The sequence below is a fragment of the Gavia stellata genome, chromosome 4 (assembly GCF_030936135.1).
Source record: "Gavia stellata isolate bGavSte3 chromosome 4, bGavSte3.hap2, whole genome shotgun sequence".
Lineage (NCBI taxonomy): Eukaryota > Metazoa > Chordata > Aves > Gaviiformes > Gaviidae > Gavia > Gavia stellata.
This window is the reverse complement of record NC_082597.1, coordinates 73,342,775-73,369,967: the sequence shown is the minus strand read 5'-3', so window position 1 is coordinate 73,369,967 and position 27,193 is coordinate 73,342,775. Positions and strand designations below refer to the sequence as shown.

Genomic DNA, 27,193 nt, shown 5'->3' with positions numbered 1-27,193 from the left:
TCACCTGAGTGGCACTGACTCGGCAGGACAAATGGTGAGCAGTGTTTTCAGAGCTGTACATGTGCTAAAATGGTTGTCTTTGCTTTTGGTGTTTACAGTGAAAATTACATGAAGGTGAACATTTTCAGGGTGGATACTAAGATACCGCTTCACTGATGATGAATTTTTGCCTGGAACACCACTCACTGGGTAAAGTCATGGTGGAGATCTCAGTCTTCCTAAAGTCTAGTCTCCTTTTCTGGCCAGTAAGTTGTCTGAATTAAACGGTCACTATTGACAAAATTATCTTTCCTGCTCTTTGTCCCACAGGTGCCTCTCTCCCCGTTGGCTGAGAGGGTCTCATCTTGTGGAGAAGACCTTTTCCGGAGAACCCAAAGGACTGCAACACTGAAGAAAATGGACACCGTGCCCAACACCAAAGTCAGCCCCAGGTACACGTACCTGAGAGAGAAATGATTGATCAGAGCCTATTTCAAAGGCAACATACGACTAGAAGGCATCAAGGATACATTCATATTTTCATGTGGTAAGGCTGAGTAAGAAAGCAACGTGATGACCCTGTAGATGAGAGTTTGTCAGCTCACCCAGGTAAAGTATTGTGTGGTCTCAGGCATTGACTGACCTCCTCCACATCAAAGTGCTTCAGCGAGAATAGCACTAATATTTCTAGGGCAATTAATTTATTGTTTGGTTGCCTCATAAAGAGTACCAGTGATACAAAGACCGTTTGATGGTATTTTTGCTTTATAGGCATAATGACAGTAACAATAACAGCAGCAACAGTAACATCATTATGCTTTATTAGTAATGAGTCCCAACTGAGCTTTTGTTCTTTTCTTCAAATTTTCAAAACAAGAAGTACCCTCCCTTCATGTTTTTTCCCTGGTGTGGGGGGAAGGGCAACCTGTTCTCTCATTTTCCTTTTACGATTGCTACTCCACTCTCCAGTTCTGGTAATGCTTTTCATGAATGCAGTTCAAATAATTACTCTCCTCTAGCAATGAATTGATAAAGACAACACTGTGCTTAAGCCTCTAGATAAGCCAAGTGTGCTTTGTGGAACCCTTCCCCTCCTTTTTGTGGTCCAGCTCCAACATGGAGCAATGATGAGGTTTAACAGCCCTCTTACTTATTTACTTACTTATTTACTTAAACACATACATTTTCACAGAAGAGTTGTTACAAAATGGGGGAAGCTTTAGCATAAAATTGAGGTTTTAACTGAACATTTTTTGGGGTGAAAAATCAAGTGACTTAAATATTTCCAGCTGATATTTAAATAAGATGACACCACCCCCCCAAAGAGACTAAATCAAAAAAGAATGCTAAAACCTGAGCATTATTGTTAATATTGCTAGTCAGTCTCTTTCATTTGGCATCAAATCTTTCACACAAATTTCCTGAAAGAAATTCTTCTACCAGTGCCAGGTGTAGATGCACTTAAAGAACCCAAGTTAAAGAACGAATGGAGAAGAGCTGTTACCTGAGTGCACTGGAGTCGTAGAGTCTGCATGCTCCTCTTCCCCCACATCTTTTGCTTCCCCATTTCAGGCAAGTGGTATCTATAGCCATTCCAAAATACACTGGGGCTGGAATTCCCGCTGGGTGTATTTAACAAATAAATAGAGGCAAGAAGGTTACTTTCCAGGGTGATCAGTTCTGATCTAGAGATATGTTCGTGTAGAACATTAAATAATACATTTGAACAGCAATGACACTTCCACACTGTTTGCTGGTTTGAGAGGTCATGTCTTGCGCTGCCCAGCACACACCACCCTTTCCTCCCTGTGGGGAATCGGGGTGGGGAGGAAATGCAGCTGAACATCAAAAAGCCTGTGGAAGTCAGTGGAAGGAGTGCTGGCCATGGCTTGGTTTCCTCACCCTGCAGGACCCTTCTGGGAAAAAAAAAGCAGATACTTCTTCTTTCTTGAGAGTGATGGAGCCTGTTCAGCTTGGGAGTGGGGGGTGTCCTGTGTGTTGGTTGGTGGGCTGAGAAGGGAGAGAGGCAGCGGGGCTGGGAGCCTGCAGTGGGGCTGCAAGTATCCTACAAGTATCCCGAGATCCTACGGTGGCAGGGGCAAACCTACTGCAGTGCTTGTGGGTGATGGAAAGGAAAAGCCTTTCTTCAGGTGCTAATGGGGACATCCTGGAATCTGTGGAACCTGGGGAGCCACCCATGGCTGCTGGAGAAGAAAGTAAGCCTGGAGGGAAAATCCTGCCCTGCAAAGGTGTGAGAAAGCAGCCAACAGCTTGTTTTGATGTCATTTCATCTGCCTCACTCAGCTCATCTAAGCCTGACCTATTTAAATAAGTGACTTGCTTCTTGCTAATTATTACCTTTTCTATGACGACCTGGAGGATTTTAGAGTTTCCAGTTCGTTGGCATCTCATGGTATCCTTGATTTTAGAGAAAACTTACAGGTGGCTCTACTACAAGGCTGCAGTGAACCTGCCCCCAGGCACACCTGTACTTAGATTAATTCCCTTAGAAACTAGTGCAAATATGCCTGAAAAATGTTCACAAATTCTGAGCCATAGCTGTTCCATTATGCTTGTTGTTGAATAAGGAGAGACAAGAAGTAATTTTGATGTTAGCTTCATAGTCCGAAGGATCACTTGTCACCTCTATGGATGTTAGCAGTATGTATTTTTATTATACCTAAGACAGTTATATGATTTATGAAATACAAAGCTGCTTCCTTTTTTCAAAACTTTTCCTATTTAAAAAAAAAAAAAACATGTAATATTAACTTGTCAGTTAGATATCGTTCTTTCCAACAATCAAAGTTTAATTCTAGCATAAATGATTAGTGAAGAGTATATTAAAATAGACCGAAGAGTACAACTGGACTTACCAAGTACTCTTATTGCCAGGGTATAGATACCAAGTGCAAATGATTTCAAGTGTGGTTTAATGCATCTAAAAATAAAAAAATGGTATTAAATAGAAATGAAGAATTGACTGTGGATAATTTGAACACAAATAGAAAGCAAGAGGAAGGAAAGAACTGTGACTTTTTCCTCCTTACTGACACTGACTTTAACAGAATTACAAAAATATATAAACAATGTGATAAAATCAGAACAGTATCTAGGAATTCTGGACATCTGTATTCAATATTACATTTTAAGAAGGTGGTGCATTTTCAGATAATACCAGGACTTAGGAGTTACTAATACAGGGCAAGAAGATTGATTGGGAAATCATGCATCATTAGATAGTCTTATTCGGTTAAACACTCTCTGAAATTGTGAATCATGACCCAGGCTAGTACAAGGTATTTAGGCACTCAATTTTCATTGCACTGTATCTAGGATGAGGATCACACCTCCTGTAAAGGTAAATCCTCCAAGCCATGCTCTGACAGAACAGACCATTTGCATCTGGACTTTTCTGAGCTTGCAGCAGGGGCCCGGCACAGACATCACGCCCTGTGGCTCCAGATCAGCCCTGCTCCAGCCTTGGGTCATCATCCTGGCTCTTCTAGGAGGGTGGAGGTGGTGGGTAGGAGAACAGCTGCCTTTCACATCCACACTGGCAGCAGTGTGAGTATGGAGCCGCTCAAATGAGAAAGGCTCGTCTGCTGGTAACCTCACCAGCTGCTCAAGTGTGCTGTTTCACCCAGCCTGTATCAGACTGCCTATTACAATACCTAATCCAGCAAGAATCTGAGTACATGCTTTATTTTTAGCATGTGAGTAGTCCCAGTCACACGATTAAACTGGGACATGCTTGATATGTGGGGTTAATAACACATGTGTATTATTATGGTAATTGATAAAACTCTGTGTTGTCACAGTCATTCTATTCAATATAAAAATAAAAACATGGGCTGGAATTCAGTTGTCACTATGAATAAACGTAGCACTTTGGAGGTCCAGTCTATGCACTCTGAACTAGGATGGACTCAGCTTCTGCAGAAATTCATCTCATCGGGAATACCTTTTAAAAAATAATAAAAGCATTGCAGAACTAGCTCTTTTGTTCCCCACCAGTGATGCTTTATTATTTTCCAATGTAGCTGCCAGAACAGCATTAAGAACCCATATTGTAAATGATATTCGGGTCTTCTTCCCTTAATTTAGTGAAAATGGAAAAGAACGTGAAGGACATATATGGAAAACAACACCAAAGTACCATGGTAAAAAAATCATTTTGTGCATCTCATTTTGTAATCTGAGCACTTTATTCTCTAACACTGTGATCATGGATTATCATCACACAGTCTGTTATATTGTGGCTTATACAGGCACTGCCTTCTATGCAGGCATGAATGTAATATGATTTTGAGCTGGAAGAACAATGTTTTGTCCTCCTATCAGATACATGTTACACAAGCAAGCCTCAGCCTAGAAGTCCTGTTAACCAAATGCAAAGGCACAGAAAGCAAAAAGTGGAAAATAAAACCAATAACTGGATATTCATTATGTGTTACATAGGTCTTATACCCTGCAAAAAAAATCTTCTTTTTCAGATGGAAAAAAAATTGTTTGAGCATTTGTATTGTCTTTGCACGGAAACACGAGTTATTTGAGATCCTGAGTGAGAGCCAGACCTCTCAGGGAGATCTGAGACTTCCTTTTCACTGCCTAATCACTTGCTATTAATAGCTTATGCTTGAACAACAGCTATCTGAATTGCAGGGGTTTTTCTCCAAAACTTTAGGGCTTTCCCAAGTTCCTTGGCAATTGTAATTAGTCTAATACCACTAAAAAGACATTTCAGCAAGTGACTTGGTCACCAGCTGTAAGCATATTTCAATGATTTCAGTTGTGTAAACCCTTGAAGTAAAAGTCACCAAATCTTATAGGCTTTTAGGGATTTAGCTGTATTTGTGCTCCATGGCAGGTGCAGTGATATCTGCTCATCTGAAAACATCAGCTTGCTTAGGTGCTGGAATCTTATCAGAGCTGACTGAATACTGAGTAATTTTAAAAACAGATAATTGGAAAAAACACTTAATGAAGTCTGCAACTTGACCTTGGGACTATTTGTTTTCCAAGAGCATTTATTTTTTTTCTGGGAACAGAAGCACACTTTCAGTTCAGACAGATTTTCAAGGAAAACCAGTCAGTGATGGATTTCAGAGAACCAAGTGTGAGCTTAAAGTGGAATTGTGCCCACAGGTCATTTGCAGAGAAAGAAAAAAAAAAAAGGATTGAACTTACTGAAACATGTTTTATTTAGCTGCACATCAGTTTTGGGTGCCTTCAATCCAGCAGAAAAACACATAATTTCTCAGTTTCAATGAAATGGCTCTCAAAGTAAAATGATTTTCAACAGAAGCAAAAGCTCTGGAGCAGAACCAATAAAGCTGTTTTGCTGATTTCATATAACAAAATGTTTTAGTATCGTTATTGAAAACCTCTCTAAGCTTTTCTAAATAAATCCATTAAGCATTAAGTCCCCTGAGAGCAAGTTCTTAGGGCTGAGAAGTGCAGGCAACTCTGTGTGATTTAACTCGTAGGTGTTCAACTATGAACGTCTCCTCCCAGACACTTCTACAGTGGAGAGAAGATGGAAAGCAGGAGGTTGAGCATGGCAACGATGGTTTCGAGGCCCTGTATGGTACCACACCTGTACATTTTCTACAATATGTTTTATGGATAGAAAGGGGACGTCATGTGGAGGGAAAGGGGAAGGATACTGCATCCCTGCATAGCCCTATGCCCTTATTTATACAAATAAAAATTCTGTGTCAGAAGCAACCATGGAGGGCAATCTGGCAGAAATGCTGAAGGCTTTGATACAAGCTCTCAACTCATGAATCATCCTCCTCTTGGTGCATGGACATTTTCAGTGGTGCATAAGCTTCAGTAAAAATTGTCTAAAATGTGATTGTTCTTCTTGGAGTGACTCCTTGGGGGAGAGAGAGAGAGAGATGCCATGTGTTTTTGCAGTACTCAGTGGTAAGCCTACAAGGTGGGTGGGGAAAGCTATGCAGCTTATATGGTTTAAGGCATATACCTCACTGGCAGTGTTTGTGGACGGCAGTGGAGAAGGATCCTCACCTCAACCATTTGTGAAAGTCTCTGTGTGAATATTACTTCTGGTTCAAGGACTGTGCTGGAACCATAGCTGAAGTTACATTTCTTTATTTAGGTTTTTCCATATGGGCTATATTCAGCCAGCTCTAGCACTGGCTTTTTCCCTGTGATATAAAGACACTGGCAATGAGACAGTGCCTGTTCCAGAAAATTTCATTCAAAATCAAAGAGAATTTTGGAGTAAGAAAACACAACAGTAATAAAGATTAGTTAAACTGTATTTACTGTTGTTTTGTTTGAGAAGTAGAATGTACTCATCTGGAAATAATTTGGAAAGAGGAACCGAGAAAGCAAGCTTTCCAAAACAGAGCAGAGCAGCACTTAGAATCCAAAAATTGCAAGAAGCTGACAAAAATCCAGATTAATCGCTGGAAGTATTATATTCCTTTTACACTTTCTAAAATTAGCTTAAAAGCTTACACTTGGTGATGGACAAATAGTTCCAGCAGTTAAATAAGTATTGGAACAATCCCTTCGGACAAGCATTTAATAGACCTGTGATTATTATGACAGAAAAAAAACCCCCAGGATCTCATGCTAAATCTATCTTTCTTTTGAAGAGAGAAATCTAGGACAGAACAATTTTATGGAATAATAAAATGGACTAGAGGAGAAGAGTTGAGTGTGTATGGAGGGTTTTGGTTAGATCGCCTCTGTGTAGTTGTGCATCAGTATCCATAGCAAGTGAAGAAAACTGGCTAGCTATAAGCATACATGTGCACACACTGGCATGTGCAGAGCTAATTTCCATTTGCATGGAGGCCATTTAACACCATTCTGGTAATGTAAAATGCATTAAGGGAAGAGGAATTTGGTATAAATGATAACCAGGCCTCCTATATCATGTTTAAAACTAGAAAGGTATTGTTGGTAGAGATAATCATAAGCACACTGTTGCTTCAATGGTAGAAAACTGATTGACAAATTATGAGGATGCCTTTCAATAGTAAAAAAAAATATTTTAAAAGCCACCTTGCATAGCTGAAAACATTTCACAATACTAGGGGGGGATGGAAACCCAGTTACACACGTCAAACGTCAAAATACCTTGAAGACATTTGGCAATGCTAGCAGAAATTATTTCTTACCTTAGAAGCAGTATGTATCCGGGTGTGCCACCTACTGACAAAGTATATGAAGTGATAACTGATATTACTAGAAAATACAGAAACATTTTTGGACACTCATTTCCTTTTTGACATGGTCCCACCGTAGCTGAGGAGCTTCGTGAAGGAGATTCCAAGGTTTCTATGCAGCTGCAGTTAAAAAATACCTGGAAGACAGCAGGCAAAAGCGTATGATAACCTAAACAGCGAAGAAATGGATGTTCAGGAATTGCACATCATGCTTTTCTGGGTAGCCAAAAGTTTAAATCCAAACTGGAAAATGTTTTTCAAAACGAAAAGGCTTGTTCTTTGAACGAGAAAATTATAAAGAAAGTATCTACTGTTGATGAATGTATTTAGTGGTTGTTTTAAACAGTTTTGGTAGTCAATAGCTAAAAAAAACCCCTCCTACCTCTTCTGCTTGGGATTTCTGCTGGAAACAGCAATTGAGAAAGTTTTAAATGTGGGTGGCAGATTGCTAAAAAGACCTTAGGTGTTTAGGGCTTACTCAATTCTAATCCACTTACTCTGAGAGAAGTGGTTGTATTAGGAAAACTACCACATCCCATATGGAAATGAAAGATTGTCTTACAGTGTTTTTCCCACTGCCGTTGGATGCCTGGCAGCCAGCGAGACAAGCAGAAATGTAAGTAACTCCGTTTTCCCCGCAGATGGGGTCCCAGTCGTTCTTGGAACATGCACAGCCCAAGTTGCAGTCTGAAAACAGGGCTTGCTCATAATCAGTCGTCCATTTAGTTCTGGGGAAAAAGAGAAATTGCAATGATGTTTTCTAGCAGTTGTGGAAGAAATCATTATCAAATCATGGGTTATTCTCTTTGCCAGGCGCACCTGGCCAGACTTTCTGTCTGCAGTCCATTAAGGTGTTGTCTCTTCACATCCATGCAACAGTGTAAATTCTTATTCCTCTGTTATCAAAAGGTTTTCACAATATCACACCACCTACTGTGAGATAGTAGCTACTTTATTAAGGGGGACAGCTAACAATTTCTATTCATGCTTTTTCTCAGATTTTCTAAGATTTTAGTTATCCGAGGCTTGATGCAGTTTGGACAAAAAAGTTTGATTACTCCAGTGGCAAAGAGGGGAGTGAGTTACTTATGGGAAACTGTTGCTGTAGAAGTTAGCGAGGAAATTGTCAGAATGAGATTCATCCAAACTGAGGGGCTGATACCTTGCACAACAGCTATCAGCCAACTTCAGCCAGCTGCTGCTGAAGTCACCGGCAGGGCAAATCCTGGAGCGGCGGTGGAGTCGGTGCTGGAAACTCCTCCCAACAAGTGAGCTTTGCAGAGTAATAGCAGGGGCAAAAGTCACCGAAAAGTGTGAGCCTCAGGTGTACATCACAGTTAACATCATGGCTAACTCATGGTTAATCCATGAATCCTTAAGTTTTGGGTTCAGAGGCTATTAAATGCCATGGGTTGTTCAGCAGCACACAGAGTCAAGGAACAATTAATTGAATCTCACACCCCCTACTGAGCTCCTCACATTTCCAGAAATCTTTAGGCTCAAAGGATGGGTCCCATGGCAATAATAATTTAAAAGTCATCAGAAAAATAATCTGCGCTTGTGGCATAAACCCCTCTGGGCTGAAGGCAACAATCATGAAAAAGTTCTGACACGATGCCGGCTGGAATAGGTGGAGCAGTTTCCACTGCTTTGAATCAAATTTCTGGGAAGCGTATTTAGGTCAGTCATTCTCTTTTCAAGTATATATATTTTGTGGAATAAAATGAGGAAGGAGTTTGGTGTGCAATAGCACTTTATGCTGAAGTGTGCCCTTCCCAGCATACCCGTGGTACGACACAGTCAGTCCGGCCACATCCGAGTTCTCACAGCCCATCGCAAATAATGAGAGGAGCAAAAGGTAACCAAAGAAAGAAGATCCCAGGGAGAGTTTAGCGGCCCCTAAAACATTGATTCTGAGTTTTTTCATGATCAGTCCCCCAGAGAATATGCCAAAGGCCACAGCAGGAATGTTGATAAGACCTGAAATCAAAGAGAAAACACTATTAATGAATTAATATTAATATTAATTAATGAAACCCCTAGCTCAATGGACTATCCTCCTCCGCCACAAAAAAACAGCAGCAGCGATAAGCTGAAGCAACAAAAAATGAAAAATCTTCAATCAGGGCATTGTATTTGTCCAGACTTGGATTGTTCCTAGAAAGGTGCTGCGACCGCTTTTAAAAACTTGCTCCCAGGGAAATGTTTCATTGCTAGTTCTTTGACAGGGAGAGATTATGTACAAGGTTTAGATAATAATCTTCCAGTTTCTTAAGCTAGGTGGTTGTCTCCACTGTTAGTTTGTTAGTGGAGGGATCGTTGTAGTGTTAATTCAAATACTTTTAGTGTCATTTCTCACAAGAGCTGCTCTGAGCACAGAGAATTTTCTGGGGTGTCATGCTGCTTAGACAGCCAAGAGAGCCGCAGTCCCACTGCACAGGTTGGGGCTTCGCTACAGACCCTCCCTGTGTCCTTCACCCAGCAGCAACAGGGGCCACTCTCTGGGGCTGCCCCACTCCAGCTTTCCAGGGCAGCTTCTCTCCTTCCCTTTGCCACTGACAGGAGGAACCTAAACTGCTCATTCCTAGAGGGCACATTCAGTTTTATCTACAGTGGTATGAAATCCGGAGCAAGACCTGCTTTTTCTATTTTGATTCAACCATGAAACCAGTGATCCCCTAGAGAAGTCTCCGAGAGGGAGAGAGACAGTGATATGTCATTGTCTCTATGCCCAGGAGAGTTAGGGAGTTTCTCCGGTTTTGGTTGTTGAAATGCTCCCTTAGGTGAGTGTTGCAACAGCAAAAAGGTACCTATAGCCCATGGGCTCTCTTTTTGCATCAGGCTTCAGGCAATCAATGGAAGAGCATTGAAGGAAACATGTACAATTGGGTGGCCATTAATGCTTACCTGGACAGCTTTGCTCAAAGCAGTGTCCATACTGATAGACGTGGACAACAAGACCAAAAAAAATCCCGTTCAGTACATGCAAGAAAGATGTAAATGGAGACTACCATCAAAGATACTGCATAAGCACGCAACGTGCCCTTTGCTGGATTTCATTGTTACTGAAAATGATTTTCGCAGCTTTACCAGCCAGTTCCAGCACATTAAATTCTCCCCCCTTGCACAGGGCCGCATATGCGGTTTGCAGCTTTTAATTCATGCTGACACCTAGCGCTGCTGAGCTGAGCAAGCCTACAAAACACAAGCAAGTACCAAAGCATACATGCATTTATATGGCAGATGAAGTTTCGGAAGTTTGTTCAGAGGACTGGAAGTATTAGAACGTGATTTCAAATGACTTGATATAAAAGCCTAGTTTATGACATCGCAGTCTAATCTCCCTCCTAGGAAATGTGCTAGGATCCTTTGAATTCCTGGCTTGAGTCAGCGTTTGATCCACCTGTACACACGGAAAAAAAATCAGTGCTTAGAAGAGATGCTAGTAGGTATGTTTGATGTTAGAAAAAGCCTTATTCCGCCTAGCAAAACCAGAAGTCAGTGTCTTGGCTGAGTACATGAGCCTAGGTCAGCTACTGAGGAGCTTCAGGAAGCTTCACTGGGGTGGTATTTTTCACTCTGCACATGCATGAAAATTGTACTTCAGGGGATTTAGAAGCAGCATTCAAAATGCAGCATATGTAAATTAAGTCACTATATAATCTCATGTGGCTGCCCCATCCAAACATGTTGAAGCTGCAGGTTTTTCTGTTCTCTTTTGCTTGTATGCGGAGACTGGGATTGAAACTGGGAGCTGTGTGCTGCACCAGAGAGTACCCGCACTGCCTGCCCATTCCTATGCACCCCTTTTGTTCATGCCTTTTTCTCATCGCCTTACAGACAACTTTATTGCTTGACACTGGCATCGGGGGTGGGCTGGGGGGGAAGTGTGTATATTTAAGGAAAACCATACAAACACAGCAGGCGCCATTTAACTTTCTTGCACTGTGACTACTACCCTCTTATGACCCCCAGCTAATTATTTTTTGTTATAGTGCTTCAAATTGCTCTGACAATTCTGATATCTATCAGAAAGATTCTGATAGAAATTGTTGGGTTTTTTTTTAAAAAAAGAAGAAATAGGAAAAGAGGTAGGGAAAAGGAAATAGCCTCTGTTAGTTTCTTAGCAAGGGTGAACTGGGAGAGAGTGGTAAAGGAGGAAGGTGAGAACCTTATTGCAGGGATGGACACTCAGCCAGGATCCTTCCTTAGCCAAGCCATCACACATTCTCTGTTGGATATAGTCCCTATGCTTTGTGAAATCAGATGGATCTTAATCCTCACTCAGTTTGCACATACCTGAAAGCTTAGCTCCAGAAAATCTTTAAATACAATGAGAAGTACTGTACTGAATGTAGGGATTGTTTTCTGGACTTTCTCTGGCCATCGACTATGCTTGAAGATTTCTCCTTGCTTTTAGGAGTTTCGTGCCAGGAAATTCCAGCCTCTATGTTTAAGGAATTAACATAGCACAATGGATCAATACAGCTTTTCTGCATATATATACCTCCGTTGCTGTGCAACTAATGCTGCTCTGAAACAAGGCAGTTTCCTCTGTTTTGGATGGATGTAAACCTCTTTGCTGTCTAATGCTATTGAATCCCTGGACCTCAGGAACGGAACCCAAGCCTGCAGGTTCAGCAGCTGGGCAGTGAAGTTCACCATCCTGAAGGCATCTCCAAAAACGGCTACCTCAATACCCAAAGGCAGAAGCAGCGTCTCTCTCTCATGCTGTATGGGAGAGCTTGGGAGACTAATGGCACAACAGACAAAGGCTCTTAGGTAAAATTAGGGCAGCAATACCTATTTTTCCTTTACCAGCATCACACTGAGACAATGTTAAGTTTTTAATGTGATCACTGATATGAATTTGACTTCCTTTTACTTAACAGCAACCTCTTCAGAAAGTAAGAAATCACTGGCAATATCACAGCCACTTTATGGTCAGCCCTTTACCACTCACTGAGTTGATCTTCATTTTGTTGAAATAAGTGGGAAGTCAGCAAGGGAACAGATCTGTCTGATGACAAATTTATGTAAAGTATTTTAAAATTAATTATCTTTTAAATTATTGTCTTGTGATGTACATACATTATTTTTTAAATTTCCAGTAGAATGGGAAATAAAGTATCAAATAATGGAATCTTGTGCAGTAACACTTACACAGATAAACTCAGAGCTAACTAGTGCTAAAGTAGAAATGAAATAACTTACCTTCTATCAGCTACTACTTAAAGCCAGACAAGGAAGGAAAATAAATAAACATATCAAAAAAAAAATCTAATTTTCCCTATATGTACTTATATGCCACCCCTAAAATGTCCATTTTTAAGGCATCAAGAAGCAGATATAGCATTACCTATAACAAAATTAGTTTTTGAAGATGTTTGCCCATACTGCTGTTCAATATACTTTGGCTTATATGTCACCATGCCAATTAAAGAATTGAACTGAATGATACTTGCACACAAATACAGAATGTAAACTGGATTCCCAAAGAGGTTCTTCAGTGATGGCAAGAAGTCTGCAAGACAAAACAGCAGAAATGACAACCAGGCCAGAGAGAGAATAACTGCTGTGAATAATGCTTTGCAACATGTTTGCACCTTCCAAAGAAGAACTGCAGGATATATCAGAAGGAATCCATGAAGTCCCATGATGCTCCTAAGAGATCCCCCATTTCTGGATGGGGGAATGTTGGAGCAAAATACTAGGCATCAATATTCCAGAAGAGCTATCTTATTTTAGAAACCTACTTTCAATCATAAACCAGGACAGATTTGGTTTCTATGTGCCCTCAAAAGCCACAGCATCTTTTAGCTTAATTTGGGGGCCGAGGGAGCTCAGCACAGATGACAGTAAGTACAGACATACTGAGTAACAGATTCAAGTACTGAAGAAAAATGCTTTTGGCAAAGTAGGGCCAAGGAAATGTAAGTGTGCAAAACAGCTTGTGTCTAAATCCAGATAGGCCCTAAAATACTGTATCTAGTCTGTGCCCATCCTTATTCTGATCAGACATCGTATGTATGTGTTTTTCTAATGAATAACCTTAAAGAAAAATGTTTAGCACAGACTGAGATTGTCATATTTTTGACCCCTCACTTCTGCTACAGTCAAGTTGCAACAGTGAATGAAAATTTTTTGCAGAGTTTCATAGTATTTGCTGGACCACTAGTGTAATTTTACAAATCTCAGCTGGAGAAATTCTGCATGCAAGAGCAGGGCCAGGGAACAATGACACGACCCTTTTTGCGCATACTAGTTAGGTGGAGAGTGACATCTGAGGGCAAAAAGTAATGCTGAGGCCATTAAAACATGGCCTCAGAAAGCATAAAGTATAAAAGCTAGTGAGAGAGGGACCTAACAGAGAGGAATGAAACTCTAGTCTTGCCTTTTGCCATGTCAGCAATCTTCACTTGTTGTTGATAAGATTTGTGTTGCTCTTTGCTATCCTCAGTGATGAACTTTGACTGCTCGGAAGAGGTACTGGAGTCCTTTCTGCTCTCTGGTTTTGGGAGGTGCTTTGGCAGGAACCAGAAGGGGATGCCGGCCAGAACGCTGATCACACCTGCTATTAAGTAACCCAGCCACCAGGCTCCCACCCACCGCACGTCCTTGGGAGTTATCGTTACACTGTCTGGAGAAAGTGAAAAAAAGGAGAAACAAATACATGCTTTTCGCGAATGTTTGCTGATAACAAGGAAGGTGATTTTGCAGGGACTTTCTCCGAAGGAGTCCACATCCCCCCTCACCAGGTTAAGCTGTGCCGTGTGTCTCTATCAGTGTTACAGGAACGATTGCGGGGCAGTAATAAGGACTTGCTGATTCCTGTGACACAGCAGCAGCCTTCCCCTGATACCGCGGGTTCCCCAACCGTGCCGCTCGCATGTCCCCAGGGAGGCTGCAAGGACCAGGGTGCCGGCTGACCCCCCAGAGACTCCCCCCAGGGCATCTCCTCAGAGGCACCAGCCTACATCCTGGGAGGTCTGCTGGGGCTGAGGAAGAGTCAGGCCTCCTACTTCCTCCATACCCATCCTTGCTAGCCTTTTCTGCATGGGGCACTGCATTGCTGTTATCCTTGTTATTCCATAAAGTGCCCTCTCTATCCCGCTAGCCCCTTATGCCTAGGGGATAACTAGATAGTTCTTGGCCTAAAATAGGCATATTGGAGCCTGAATGAATTTTTTTAAACCTGAGTTTTCTGACTTACCCAGATCTACAAAGCCAATGTCAACATAAAGTTTGGCACACAGGGATCCTAGAAGAAAGCCAAATATTGGCCCTATAATTGCAACTGTCTGTACACAGCCTGCAATAGAAAACAGAGGACTGTTACTCTTCTGAGTTAAAAAGAGCACTGGTTCTTGCTGCACCTAATGATAAAGTATGACCTGTGATGGGTAGCAAGTGATACAGTCTTAAAATACTGAGCCAACCTTTGCTCTCTGGCACATTAGTTACACAAGTTAGAACATTTTCAAGAAGAAAAAAATCGAGCAATAAAATTTTCCCCACTACATTGACACTTTGACTTTTTTTGTTATCATTACAGAATGAAATACACCTTAAAGGAAAAAAGGTCAGGGAACTTAATTGCCTAAATCTATGATTGCTAGAAACCCTTTAGCTGACTAGATTAAAGTAGCTGGAAAGCAAATGTCAATTATTTAAGTTAACTGATCACTTTAAGTTGTGGTAGGCCCTGAATAGGCTGAAAAATCACTTTGATTTGGTACCCAATATTGACATGTTTCAACACACCTTCAGCCAAACTTTCTGCATATTTTGAATTTTTAAAATTGTTCTGGAAATCTGGGAAGACTGAATCTTTTACAGAGAGAACCTGAGTTTTTGCCTTTTGCCAGGCTGGAAACTTTTCAAGACAAGATACTGGTGGGGAAGGATTTTTTGGTAATACCTCAGGTGAATGTGCAGAGGTCTTCAGACAATGAACACAACAAAAAAACAGTGATACCAACTTTTCAGAGCCTCAGCACTATTGTTTTTAATTCTACCTGAATCTGGAGGGAATGTTTTGAGTGCATGTTGAAATTCTATTTTAAGTGCTTAAAAGAGTATGTTTTTTATCACTTCCCAGAGAACTGAATGTGCACAGAGGCTCAGCAGTCCACATCCAGAAGAATTAGGAAGATTAGGGTAACAGCAGGAACCTAAGGTCAAATTCTTTCCTCAAATTAAGATAATGGAACTGTGCTGGTGTAATTAAAAGGGAACTTGGTCCCTTGAGTGTACACGACTGTTAAATAAACTTTAATATTGGAAATGATGCAAACAAAACCATCAGGGCAAGTTAATTCAATAGCACTCATTCCATCATTCAGAATGACTCTGTTTCCTCTGGGGAAAAACTCATTAGGAAAAATAAATTATGTATTTATTTTACCAATGTATAAGGCAGCATTCTCTTCAATGGCATAATCATCAATGTATGTAATTCCCAGAGGCTGGATAGGAGTTTCACCTATTCCACGCAAAAGATTTCCCAGCAAAACATAGATCCACATGGAAGAGCCTGCTTCTTTTTCACATCCTGGATACATCACAAGAAAGACAACAATGATGTGTTTTTCATAACATCTTTACACTGAATGGACAGGACTTCTGAAATACTTCTAATGTGGGAAAACCAGTGTGAAAACTGTGAAAAATGTTTTATGGGGGGTGGGGATGGCAATTGTAACCCAATCAGTTTGAGATGGACACATGTTTAACATGAACTCCTTCAACCAAAGATATTAGAAGTTGGCCAATTTTATAAATTTGATATCACATCCCATTTTAGAAACCTTTTTCACTTCCTTCTAACCAAAATTGGGATCTCCTAATGGAAAGATTTGGGCAAGATTGATGATAGTGAGCACTACCAGCCACACCTAATCCACAGGTACACGGACGCAAACACACACACATTTTGTGACATTGATTTGCTCATCTACAACTTATTCTTGGCCAGGCATCGGGGAGGAAGGCTGCTTGCTCATGAGAAGCTCAACTCACCCAGAGGGGAGACAACTTTCTGGTGTGCAAAAGGTGGTCAGCGGGCAGGGAGAGAAACAAAAAGGGAGGGTCTGCAGGCTGAGAGACCCAAGCAGCTATTTCCAGTGGGGTGAGGCTCCAAAGGCACATTTCCCGACAGAGGGAAAACCATGACTCTCCAAGGTCCCCGTGGGAGATTGTCTGGTGTTTCTGCAAGCCATAAAGCTGCAGAAAGTTGCTGGAGGAGACAGCAAGGCTGGAGAAAAGGCTGCGTCCTGAAAAAACAGCTTGGCAGTGGGTAGTGGCAGTTATATGTTTATTTTTAATAAATTTGCCTCAGCCAGTAGATCTGGCTTTTCCATGGCAAAGATTTGTCTGATTCCCATTTACTATTTGTTGCATTGTAATAAACTACTGCATGAGAGTTTGGGAGCCTTTTGATGTATTTTAGTGTGCTTATCACAATACTTAAAAGAGATCTTGCTCACCTGCATTTATTTTTGCATGAGATTTTTCCAAGGCTGAGAGTGGAGTTTGGCTTTTATCCTGCAGACATGGAGAGATGCTAACAGTCGAGTTGATAGTGGAAGGGAATCTTTCATACTGATATCTGTTTAAAAACCAAAGTTGTTTTTTACTGTCCCAACTTATAAGAAAAAGCAAACAGAGCTGTTACTAGCATGGAAGATAGGCTCATAGCACTTAAATGCAGATTTCATTGGCATTCAGTGCTGCCCACGACGGTTTACGGGGGATAAATGTAACTCAGTTTATACTGCGGTAGTACATGAAAATTGTCCCTTTGGTTCTCCCTGTGTCACAGCAATGCATTCCAGTTTAACAGGCACTTTGCTCTGCTATGATACATGAATCTGTACTAAGAGATTATCAGACAGTGGGTGTATCCTCTGGCTTGTGTTTGATACCCAGATTGTCTTCCTGAGTTTAGTCATCACTTCATCACTGAAGATTCAACAGTTCTTAAACTGTGTCAAAATGTGGCTGATCAAGATGACAGACCAATAAAACATTAAGTTGATTACAACTGAGAATAGCATATATGTTAAATTATTTGCTCTGCAGTAGTAAGTCTGTTCATAACAAATATACATCCACATATGCCTATTTCTATGGGCATCTTCACAATCAATGCCTAAATATTTCAGCAAGCTAACGTTCAGTGTGCGTAGCCTAGTTGGAAAATGCTGATAGCTTTGCACTTACCGTCCCATGAAGAACTGGGGCATCGCAATTAGGAATGTTCCAGCTGACATAATTAAGCAGCCTGCTCCAATTATTCTTGGCCTGTGAAGCTTCGCTCCAAAGTAGCTTACAAGAATTATGATTAGGAGGTTCCCTTTGAGAGTACAAAAGGAAAAGTGAGTTTTACGGCTTGTCGATAAGAGATCCCTTAAAATAACGATTCCTAGTATGTGTTATATGCAGCGATTTCAGGGGGAGAGCGCTGGGGTTGGTGTTTCTCCCTCTTTCCAGGCATTCTTACAGGACCCCAATGACTTCCGTGATAAGAAAACCATACACTTTTGGATAAGCAGCTGGAAAAGAGAAGGACTGTGCCAGCTGAAGAGAACAATATCCAGGAAAGCAGGAAAAGAAGGAATCAAACAGAGCTTTATACACTTAGCCTAAGATTTCATTCCCCTGAATACCTCCGTCCACCGAACCCCCCCAAGATAAATTCAGTAATCTGAAATTGCAAGTGACAATGTCAGGCTGGAAACCTTAGTGCAAGAGGGAAGGGGATGGACTGGACAATGAACGTAGATTACAGTTAGAGGTTTGTGCTCTTGCAGCTTAATAAATCACAAAGGGCAAACACTTGTGGGGGAGGCGGATTGGTGACAAAAGGAGAGAGAAAGTGGAAATCTGTGCAGGTAAATTCTCATTCAACAGTCAAAATTTCTATTAGTATTAATGAGCCAGACACTAAGCTTATCAAATTATAAAATATTTAGGACTATGTTGAATTGCTTGCATTAGCAACCCTATCCTATCCAATGTAATCATACTGATAAGTCATGCTGATTTTTACTAGATGAATCTTGCTCAGTTTTAATGGTTCAAGGAGATTCATACAATAGTTTTTCACAACAAATCACATCACTGTTTTTTTCTGAAAACAAAAATAGTTTTCTACAGCACATACCAATTTCAAAACTGCCATCAATAACGCCAACCAAAGAGGAAGGGATGTCAAATCTTCTTTCTATTTGTGTGATAGTACTTTTTAGATAACTTCCTGACAGTGCTTTAGCAAAATAAACAAAAGACAATGCACCAAGAAATATCTGTGAAAGAAATTGACAGTGATTAAAATCAGGCAGTACAGAAGGCTTTACTTTATGAATTATTTTTTAACAATTCTTACATTCCCACCTCTTCTTTTCCCAAATTACCACATCAGTATTTCTCCTACTTTTCATGAAATGCTAGATTGCCAATTTGTCCATTTCTTACGAGCAATAATGATATAAACTGAACTTGCTATCAGTCACTGCTATTTTCAGGTGGATGCCAAAGCTACTGATGCATTGAAAGATGGAGACATTTATCACCCTCCTGATCTCGCTGAGGAGGGGGCATCTTACACAATAACAATAAGGGTAAATGTTAAGTGTGGCTTGGTGGGGAGGTGAGTTGTTTTTTGGGCACTTTTTAACACAGGCTTTTGCAATTGGCTGGGTTTTAGAGTCCTGCCTTTGTAAGCTCTTCCCAGTGAAGGCCTGGGTGGCCAGGAAGGAGAAGTCTTTGTCTCCTGCTACGTGGCTCCATGAGTTGAACAGTGACCTGCCAGGCAATTCTCTTCTAGGCTCATCCTTTCCCCACCAGATCTCTTGCAAACTCTAATACATACATTTTCTTTTGAGGGCACACTGCATTTTGCTGGGGGACAATCTTCTCTCATACTTTTGTTTTGCAGAAGCAGTTATTTTCTCTTAGTTACCACTATATCTGTTTTAGTGCGTTAGTCTGAATCAGGAGTGGGCTTTGGAAATGGAACTCCCACCCTCTTCACTGCGCTTTGGTACATAATGCAAAAGTGTAGACTGAATCCCTTTTACACACAATTGAACTGGAAGATGTGCTCCAGAAGGGCACTACATTCACTCCAACAGCTAATGGCTCTTCAATCTCTGGGACAAGACTAGAGCTGGTCTGAAGTAACTCCCCACCCTGAAGTACATACAGTGGGAGTGCAGGTTCCTTACCACCAACTGTTTCACTGCTGCAGAGCTATTGCCTAAATTTGCCTTCGCTGAATGCAGCCTTACTGAGTTTACAAGCTCCAGGGATACTCACGCACCGTGCAATTGGTCATGGAAATGCCAACATTGCTTTCTACCTCCAGATGCAGGTTGTGTTGACTGAATATATAGGGATGCTCTTTGTAAAAGCTGTTAACCCCCCCAAAAACTAAACCAGAAATTAAAAGACACAGTAATGTTTCATATAAAGAGAGGTCTAGACCCTTGTCCTACTCCTTAGATCTGCAATCACGCTTCCAGTAAGCAGGTGCTCTGAAGCGATGTACTCACCTCCAGTGCAACACTCCTTACAACATCTCATTTGACAAGGCACATTGGTAATAACACTGGCATCACTGTTGAATGCAAATTCTTGTGTAAAGGTTCAAATATATATCTGTGTCACATTCAACACACTTTACTTTGTCCAGCGCTGGTTATTCCTCCTTCAGAAATGCTTGTGGGTAAATAAACAGTATCTGGTTCTTATTTCCCACAGTGAGGGCTCGCAAAAGCTCTCTAATAAAAAGATTGCCATAATATTTCTCATTTTCTGTGTGTTTATGTCCTTGGATTTTAAATAGCAACGTGAAAGCAAAAATGGTTTTTCACAGGAAAATCATATAGGTCAATATAGAAATTCAAACATCTCTGTCTCTCTTTGGCACAAGTATTTCCACTGGGTTTGCAGCTGTCCCAGGAGGGAGACGGAGACCATATACAGTGGTGGAAAACCGCTCCTGATTTAGAGCTGGGACAGAAAGGTGCACATGATTTCACATTCTTCTGTGATTTGTCAATGACTGTAAGTAGATGTTTCACCACATCTTTTTGGTTAATAAAGGCAATTTTAACACATGGGAAAGCTGGTAATTGGTAAAAACAACCTGTTGAATCTGTATATTGTTTTGGTATTCTAAAGGTTAATCATATCGGTTTTGGTTCCCAGAAGCCACAAATTTTTTTGAACAGAAAGAAACTCAGCTGAAATGTTATTGCTTTTCTATTTTTGGAGCTAATAAGATGATTCCTGACTGGCTAATCAGTGACTGAAGGTTTATTCAATGAGGGAATCGGATTATTGTTGCAGCAAATGGAAGAACAATGATAGAACTACTATTATGCTACAGACTTAATTAATACAACGCATCTTCTATTTCAAAACAGGACCCCATTTATGGGCCTTTACAGGATCAGACAAAATCAAGAAGAATATTCAGGAATCAAAATATTTTTGTAGCAGTCATCAGATTCAATTAACCGGACAATATCTTAACCGCTTTGTGTAATTAATAGACTTGAGGTCAACTATTGCTGAAGCCATTGACTATATTGGGAGCTGGATTAGTATCTGAAAGTAGTGAGTAGTACATCTCACCGTTGTATGGTGATTTATTGATACCTTACCCAAGAAAGTGTCAGCATTTTGCAGCCTGGCTTTGGAAAGCAGGTAGAGACAGTAGGGAAAGCATCATGCTGCCTCCTGTCCCCCAGTGTCCCATACAGGGAGGAATGGTCCTGCAAGGTGCAGCGGTCCTACCGTCAGGTAGGTACAGCTACATCGCAAGACTTAAAGTAGGGAGCTTCCATTGCCTCAAGGAGGTACTTCTCACGGGTAAGAAAAATGCAGATACAGTGGTAATACTTCTGCAGTTTCATTTCAAAGTCACCTCATGCAGAGTTCTCCCAGATCAGGAATATTACAATAATACTTTAATAATATAGCACTCAAAACATGTGGACCATAATACAAATATTATTTTTCAGAGCCCAGAAAACTACAATGGCTACAATCTTAAAAAAGCAATCTGTACTAACAGCTGCCTGTGGTACCTGTCTGCCAATACTCTCTTCTTAACTTCAGGAAAATAGGGTGGTACAGTAAGGACGATATAGTGACCTTTCAGGATGACCCTTGAAGATCTCATAACACACAAGTCTCAACCAACACGTTATATCTGAACATTGCCAAGTGTTAGGCAAATACAGATCTGAAGCAGACTTTTTTTGTGACTTAGAAATATCTTTAATAATTTCATACCGACTCAGCAAGACATAATCAGAACTGAAAAAGGGATAGTTCACGGAAAAAAAGAGGTTGTCTAAGTCCCTACTGGAATATTCAAAAACTCTTACTCTACCTTTATACCTCCACAACATGACTGCTTTTCCTTGGATGCGGAAGATTCAGATTTGAATGAAGATCGGTCAACAGGCAGGATTGTGATGTTTGAGAAAAACTGAGTATTTTCTTTTGATGAAATCTCCATGATGATATCCCCTGCCTCTAAACCAGAAAACATGGAGAACATTTTAAAAAGGCATCCTATTAGCTCAGCCTCAAAAGCTCGTCATGTGACAGCAACACCCCGCTGTACTGTTTTCCCTACAACAGCAATTATCGAACTTTACAACAGAATCTGACCAGTGCACTGGATGTTTCATTATGGAAATATGCAATCCACTTGCCTATAATAATGAAGATTAAATCATACTCAGCAAACGGTCGTCATCTTCATTCTCTAGCTATCATCAACATGATTTCATTGAACATTTGACCAAGCATTACTAGCAGACTAAATGAGGCTTGTTACCATTTTAAACAACATTTCTGGAGCCTAAATGTAAGTTCACATTTCGTGATGTGACCATGTCTGCAGAAATTTCTCAGAGACGATCTCTGAATCTCCCATATATCTGGGACATTAAGTAATTAGATCAAAGGAAATCGAGCCCCGTTAATGAGGGACTTGAATTGTTTTAGATTGAAACATTAGCTCTAATTGTCTGATGTTAGCTAATGAGTTACACAAGAATAAATAGGTTTAGTTTGCTTTACCATTTTAGATAGAGCCTTAGGGCTCAGTTGTCAATTGTTACAGGAAAAATGTGAATTTCCTTCTTTGCAGGTACATACAAAGAAGTAAAGAAAACCTAGATACTGCATTTTGAGAACAAAAGGTATCAGTAATTCTTAAATCTCTACTTACATACTGCAGTACTTGTTCTTAATTTCAATCTCTAAATCAGATCTGAAAATATTTATGAGATCAGCTTCTGTGTTCACTTTTAAGCAGCACTATGTTTTATAGAACTGCTGGCTGAAAATACAAATAGGAAAAGTTCCTATTCTTTTATGTTTGTCTAAAGACACAGATCTTACATAAGTAAAAAATATATATATGGTTTTATGTATATGTGTATATACATGTACATATATGTGTTTTCATGGCTTCCCAAGGGTCTGTGCAGTAGGTACTTGTGTTTCCAGAAGTGTAAGTGAAAATAACGAAAGTGTATCTAGATGCTAAGATTTGCTCATGCAAATACTTGCCGAGGCTTTGTTCATATATGGACAAGGCAAGAAGACTGTGGCTGTGGTACCAACATTTTCACTGAGATGTCTCCATCACATCAGATTAAATAAGAGCTACTGACTACATATAAGAGAAATATTTGCATTTGACACTGCCCTGACAGGGACTCTAATGTATTTCCTTGTCAGCACTAATGAGTATACAGATTTTTGTAAAACGACAATAACAAAATAAGAACGATTTGTGCTTGCTGCAGAAAACTTGTAAGCTATTCCTGCTCTGCTTCTGACTTTCTTGTGATCTTGGGAAAAGTCACATCGTCTCTCTATTCCCCCCTTCTGAACTTGTACAATGGGGAATGACAGCATGTACCTCACAGCTCTCGTGTGAGGATAAATTAATTCAAACTTGTGAGCATGGGCACGACACTCACGTAAGGTATGCTGCCATGTAAGCACATCAATAGCCTTTAGCTTAAAGGTTTGAAATGCTCTGCATATTACCACTACAGCAATCCCGGAATGAAAAAAAAATAGAAAAAGGAAAACATCTGAAACACAGCTAAGTGAATTGTCCTTATCTCTGGGCAAAGCAACATCCAACTAGAGAAGGTCCAGCAGAGGAGCAGGGGGCCTGCACAGCCTCCTCCACTGCACCCCATATGCAGGGTTGACCAAAAACTGTGGAAGTGGGGGGGCTGGAATATGACACACCAATGCTTGACAGCAGCATACAAGTTCATGCCACACTAGTTGGTACAATTCTCAAATGGACAGCGGTACTTAAACAAAACTTATACTCAGCAGTATAAAAAATTATTACAGTATAAAAATTGTTACCATTTATTATCTGACTCTGAATGTCAAATGGAAGCATGCTAGGAAGGAGTGACTGCCATACAAGTTTTACAGGCTTTAATGTTTCCCCAATTGTTCCTATGGCACAGCTTTAAGGAGGTCAGTAGTTTTCTGGCCCGGAGCAACCTGCAACCATCGATCTCAGAGCATCAGTTCGGTTGCCCTGACAATGCCTCTGAGGGAAACTCTTGACACAAGACAGAGAGCAGAGCAGTGTGCCCACTGGTACCACAGCCCACCGCACTATTAGCTTTAATCTTCCCTCTTTCGTGCAACCAGCATAAATATGAGTGTTTCACTCTAATCACAAATTTGCCCTGTGCCACTCAAATACTTTTTGGTGCTATCGGTATTATATTGGGAGTATTTGTAATACACACTGGCAGCTGCACTGGAAGGTCAGAGATAGCTCAGATTTACTGAAGCAGATACCTGGCTGGTAAGGGTGGTCTGTCACTGACTTGGGTATAGTGACAGCCTTGGGTTTTTGCCATATCTTGGATACCCTATTTCTCCAGTGCCATGAAACATGAGGACAGATAGCCCGTGTCAGCTTTTCCTTCCCAGACGCAGCAGGAATGCCAGCAAAACATAATCCTAAGTAGTGGCACATTTCACTGAGGTCAGGTTACTGGACCAGTTTGGCTGACAACAACAAAGAATCAGTCTGCGGCATTCCGCTTGTTTAAGAAAGGTCGGTTTTGTTCTCTATTATTTTCTATCTTGTTCTTTAAAAAGACAACACAAATGCAGTCACCTCATCACCACTGAAACGCTCTGGGCCAAATTCAACCCTCTCATGGTTACAGTGCCAAATTCAAGCTTTCTGTATCTAGCAGCCTCCACGCATCTCTCCCTGTATATGTGTGTGTGTGTGTGTGTCTGCGCGTGCGCGCACATAGTTGAGATGTATGTAATCATGCATTCTTTACATGACCTAACACACGTATGACTGCAGAAGTGTCTATGCTTGGATGCATATGCACACACAGACACACAAATTACTTAAAGCTGGTTCTATTGGAAGACAAACTCCTAACTGAAAGGATATTATTATATGGGTAAAGTGTTTTCTCTCTATTCACTAACAGTTTAAAAATAATACCTGAGCAACAATTACCTTGGCACAAGATTTAGATTTAGATTTGCTTGTTGTTTTAAGCATGTATCTTTACCACATAGTACTTGCAACAACAAAACCATAGTCATTGGTTTTATCAGTCGTTATTATTAAACCTGCACACAATCTTCCAAAATGCAGGTTTTCTGGCAGTAAAGATGTTCAGCTCGTATATAAGCAAATAACCATATGGGGAGAACAAAACCAAGCGTACCAAAGCATAAACAGTTAAATGTGCATACATAGACAATGCATTTTCTCTTCCTTCAACCAAATACCATCTAAGCGGTATTTCCTAATTACAGGTAGCACCTTCTGAAGCTTGCAGAGCACTCTGAAATCTTCAAGGATCTCTGAGGACATTTAATCAATCGAGTTTCCATGGATTAGTTCTTCTAAATCACTTTTGTAACTTTTACCAGAGATTAAGAAAGCAAGCCATTGAAGACAGGCAGTATAAGAAGAAGAACTGATTGAATTTTCGAAGAATATATTGGAAAAAATTGTATAAGGCAGTTTTCTGTCCTAAAAAAGCTGCTCTACTCCATGATAGTCAAGAAAGAGTAGGTATATAAGTGAAAATAGAGTTTAATTCTGTTCATGTGTTCTGTACTATCATCCCCAAAATAGATGCACAGAACAGAGGTTCTTCTGGACAGTACTAAAGCAGAAACCATCAAAACCAGAGACATTTTAGTCTCTGTAAAGCTAAAGGAGGGAAGAACATAGTGTTTTACCACCACAATTAGGAGGAATCAAATCAAACCAAGCAAGTTCCATCGTAAAATTGCCTTTTGTGGAAGTACTGAAATAAATAGTGGGCAGAATTTGATCACCAGTTGTTTTAGCAGGAAGGAAAGACACTGAAGCGGGTGCCCTGAAGCAAAGGGATCCTTACAAACTTCATCACACCTACGACAACTGAATAAGCCCTGGAAGGTGACACTCTGCCCAAAGGACAGCTGCTGGCCATGCTCACACCTTCTCCCTGCCTGTCACCAGGGCTCACAGCTGGGGCTCCGACCCCTCCTCGCATTCCTGTCTCCAGCTGGCCAGGGTGCCGGAGCCCTCTCTGGCGGCTCTGCTTTCTGCCCCACGAAAAGCACGCCTGGTAACCCACCTGTGACACAGCTGGGGCAGCAGCGGTGCTCACCCTCCCCAGGGCTGACGTGTGGGGCTGTGCCCGACAGTCAGGTCCAAGGACGAGCCCGTCCCTGAGCATGCATGCGGCAGGTTGAGACACCGGCAGGCAGTTCCCAAAGCACCACTCTACTCATTCAAATTCCAGGCAACAAAAAAAATTCCTTCCTCCCACTGGAAACTCCTCTGCTTTGGAGTAAGCCTCCTTAGAGATACCTTTATTGTGTGTCAGCCCACAGGCATAGGAGCTGCACTTGCTGGACTAGGTGGACACAGACGACTGCTACAGAGATGGTTTACCCATGAGCCCAGCTGAAGGACATCCTCTCTGAAAGGCGACTCCACAAAGAGAAGAAGAAAATCCAAGTCTTACCTGGTAGCAGAAATTCCCAGAGATGGTGCCTACCAGTTTTCATAGGTAAGCTCCCTCTGTCACTTATGCACACCTACACATGCATGCATGGGTGCTGGTCCCAGCTTAGAAGCGGGAAAATTGGAGGGGAAACCCACCTCTTAGAAATTACCCTGTCTGGGGATGATACATCTTATACTGGTGGTAGAGAAAGGAAAAAGGGTGGAGGAACTTGTTTTGTCTCTTGTTTTGCCTGAGCACTTGGTATTCGTCTAACCCCCATCCTCCTCCCCCACCTCCTCACTTTTTTCTTCCTTTCTCCCCTCCTATCAACTCCAGGACACTGGGCACACGGGCAAAGCAAAGACACCGGCTGCCCTAGCTGGAAATCCTGAAGAGCATCTAAACCCTTCCGGGGGTATTTTTCTTTGTAAGTTGCTGTAAGTTTGGTGGGGCACGTGACAAAGCTTTGTGGAGAGGGAAAAAAAAAATCCTGATCTCCTTAATTGCTCATTCCCAGGAAATGAAAGTCTTTAAGGGGGAATGGACTGGGGGGAAAAAAAAAAGGGGGGGGGGGGGTGCAAGGCAGAAGATAGGATGTAGGGTGAACAGGTGATTCACAGATGTTTCCTGTCCAGACCCTGGTCCTTCCCAGTATACTCAGTGTGCCCTGCTCCCCAAAACCCTCAGGGCAAAGTCCCCATCAACATGATGTAAAACCAGAATGAAAAGACCCATTAAAGGAGAGGACGGACTTGGAGGGGAGAGTCAGTCAAGTCCTTTGCCACAGTGAAAGGAAAATTTTGCAAACTTCATTCCCACCCTGTGTTTTTCCTGTCACAAGGTCAACAACAACATTTATCTGCAAGTTTGTGCAAAGGTGAAGAACATGGCTAGTTCCCACTGTAGTTGCTTGAGCTGAGAGAAGCTACAAATCCTCTGTCTTCTGCTAACCTG

The 27,193-nt window shown here is 41.2% G+C and overlaps 1 protein-coding gene across 2 annotated transcripts; it reads right to left on the bottom strand.

Moving 5' to 3' along the window:
• Positions 1–218: 218 nt before the first annotated feature.
• Positions 219–26,342, bottom strand: LOC104263122 (solute carrier organic anion transporter family member 1C1). Of its 2 annotated transcripts, XM_059816111.1 has the most exons (15): positions 26,258–26,342; positions 21,592–21,737; positions 18,352–18,493; positions 17,409–17,541; positions 16,673–16,794; positions 15,592–15,738; positions 14,398–14,496; positions 13,579–13,824; positions 12,544–12,708; positions 8,969–9,164; positions 7,747–7,912; positions 7,137–7,321; positions 2,856–2,920; positions 1,484–1,601; positions 219–441 (listed from the first exon to the last, which is right to left on the bottom strand). In XM_059816111.1, exons 1-15 carry the CDS (start codon positions 26,298–26,300, stop codon positions 219–221), a joined length of 2,196 nt encoding a protein of 731 aa, XP_059672094.1. In that variant the 5' UTR covers positions 26,301–26,342. The 2 variants fall into 2 exon arrangements, with proteins under 2 accessions (XP_059672094.1, XP_059672095.1); XM_059816112.1 differs by lacking the exons at positions 15,592–15,738; positions 26,258–26,342 and having other exon boundaries at positions 21,592–21,720.
• Positions 26,343–27,193: the final 851 nt, after the last annotated feature.

Coding starts and splice junctions, on each gene's coding strand:
- LOC104263122 (XM_059816111.1), bottom strand. CDS start 26,300: ATGAAAACTGGTAGGCACCATCTCTGGGAATTTCTGCTACCAG. Junction 16,795..17,408: donor CCCCAGTTCTTCATGGGACG/GTAAGTGCAAAG, acceptor GTTTTTAAACAG/ATATCAGTATGAAAGATTCC. Junction 7,322..7,746: donor ACGGCAGTGGGAAAAACACT/GTAAGACAATCT, acceptor GCTGTCTTCCAG/GTATTTTTTAACTGCAGCTG.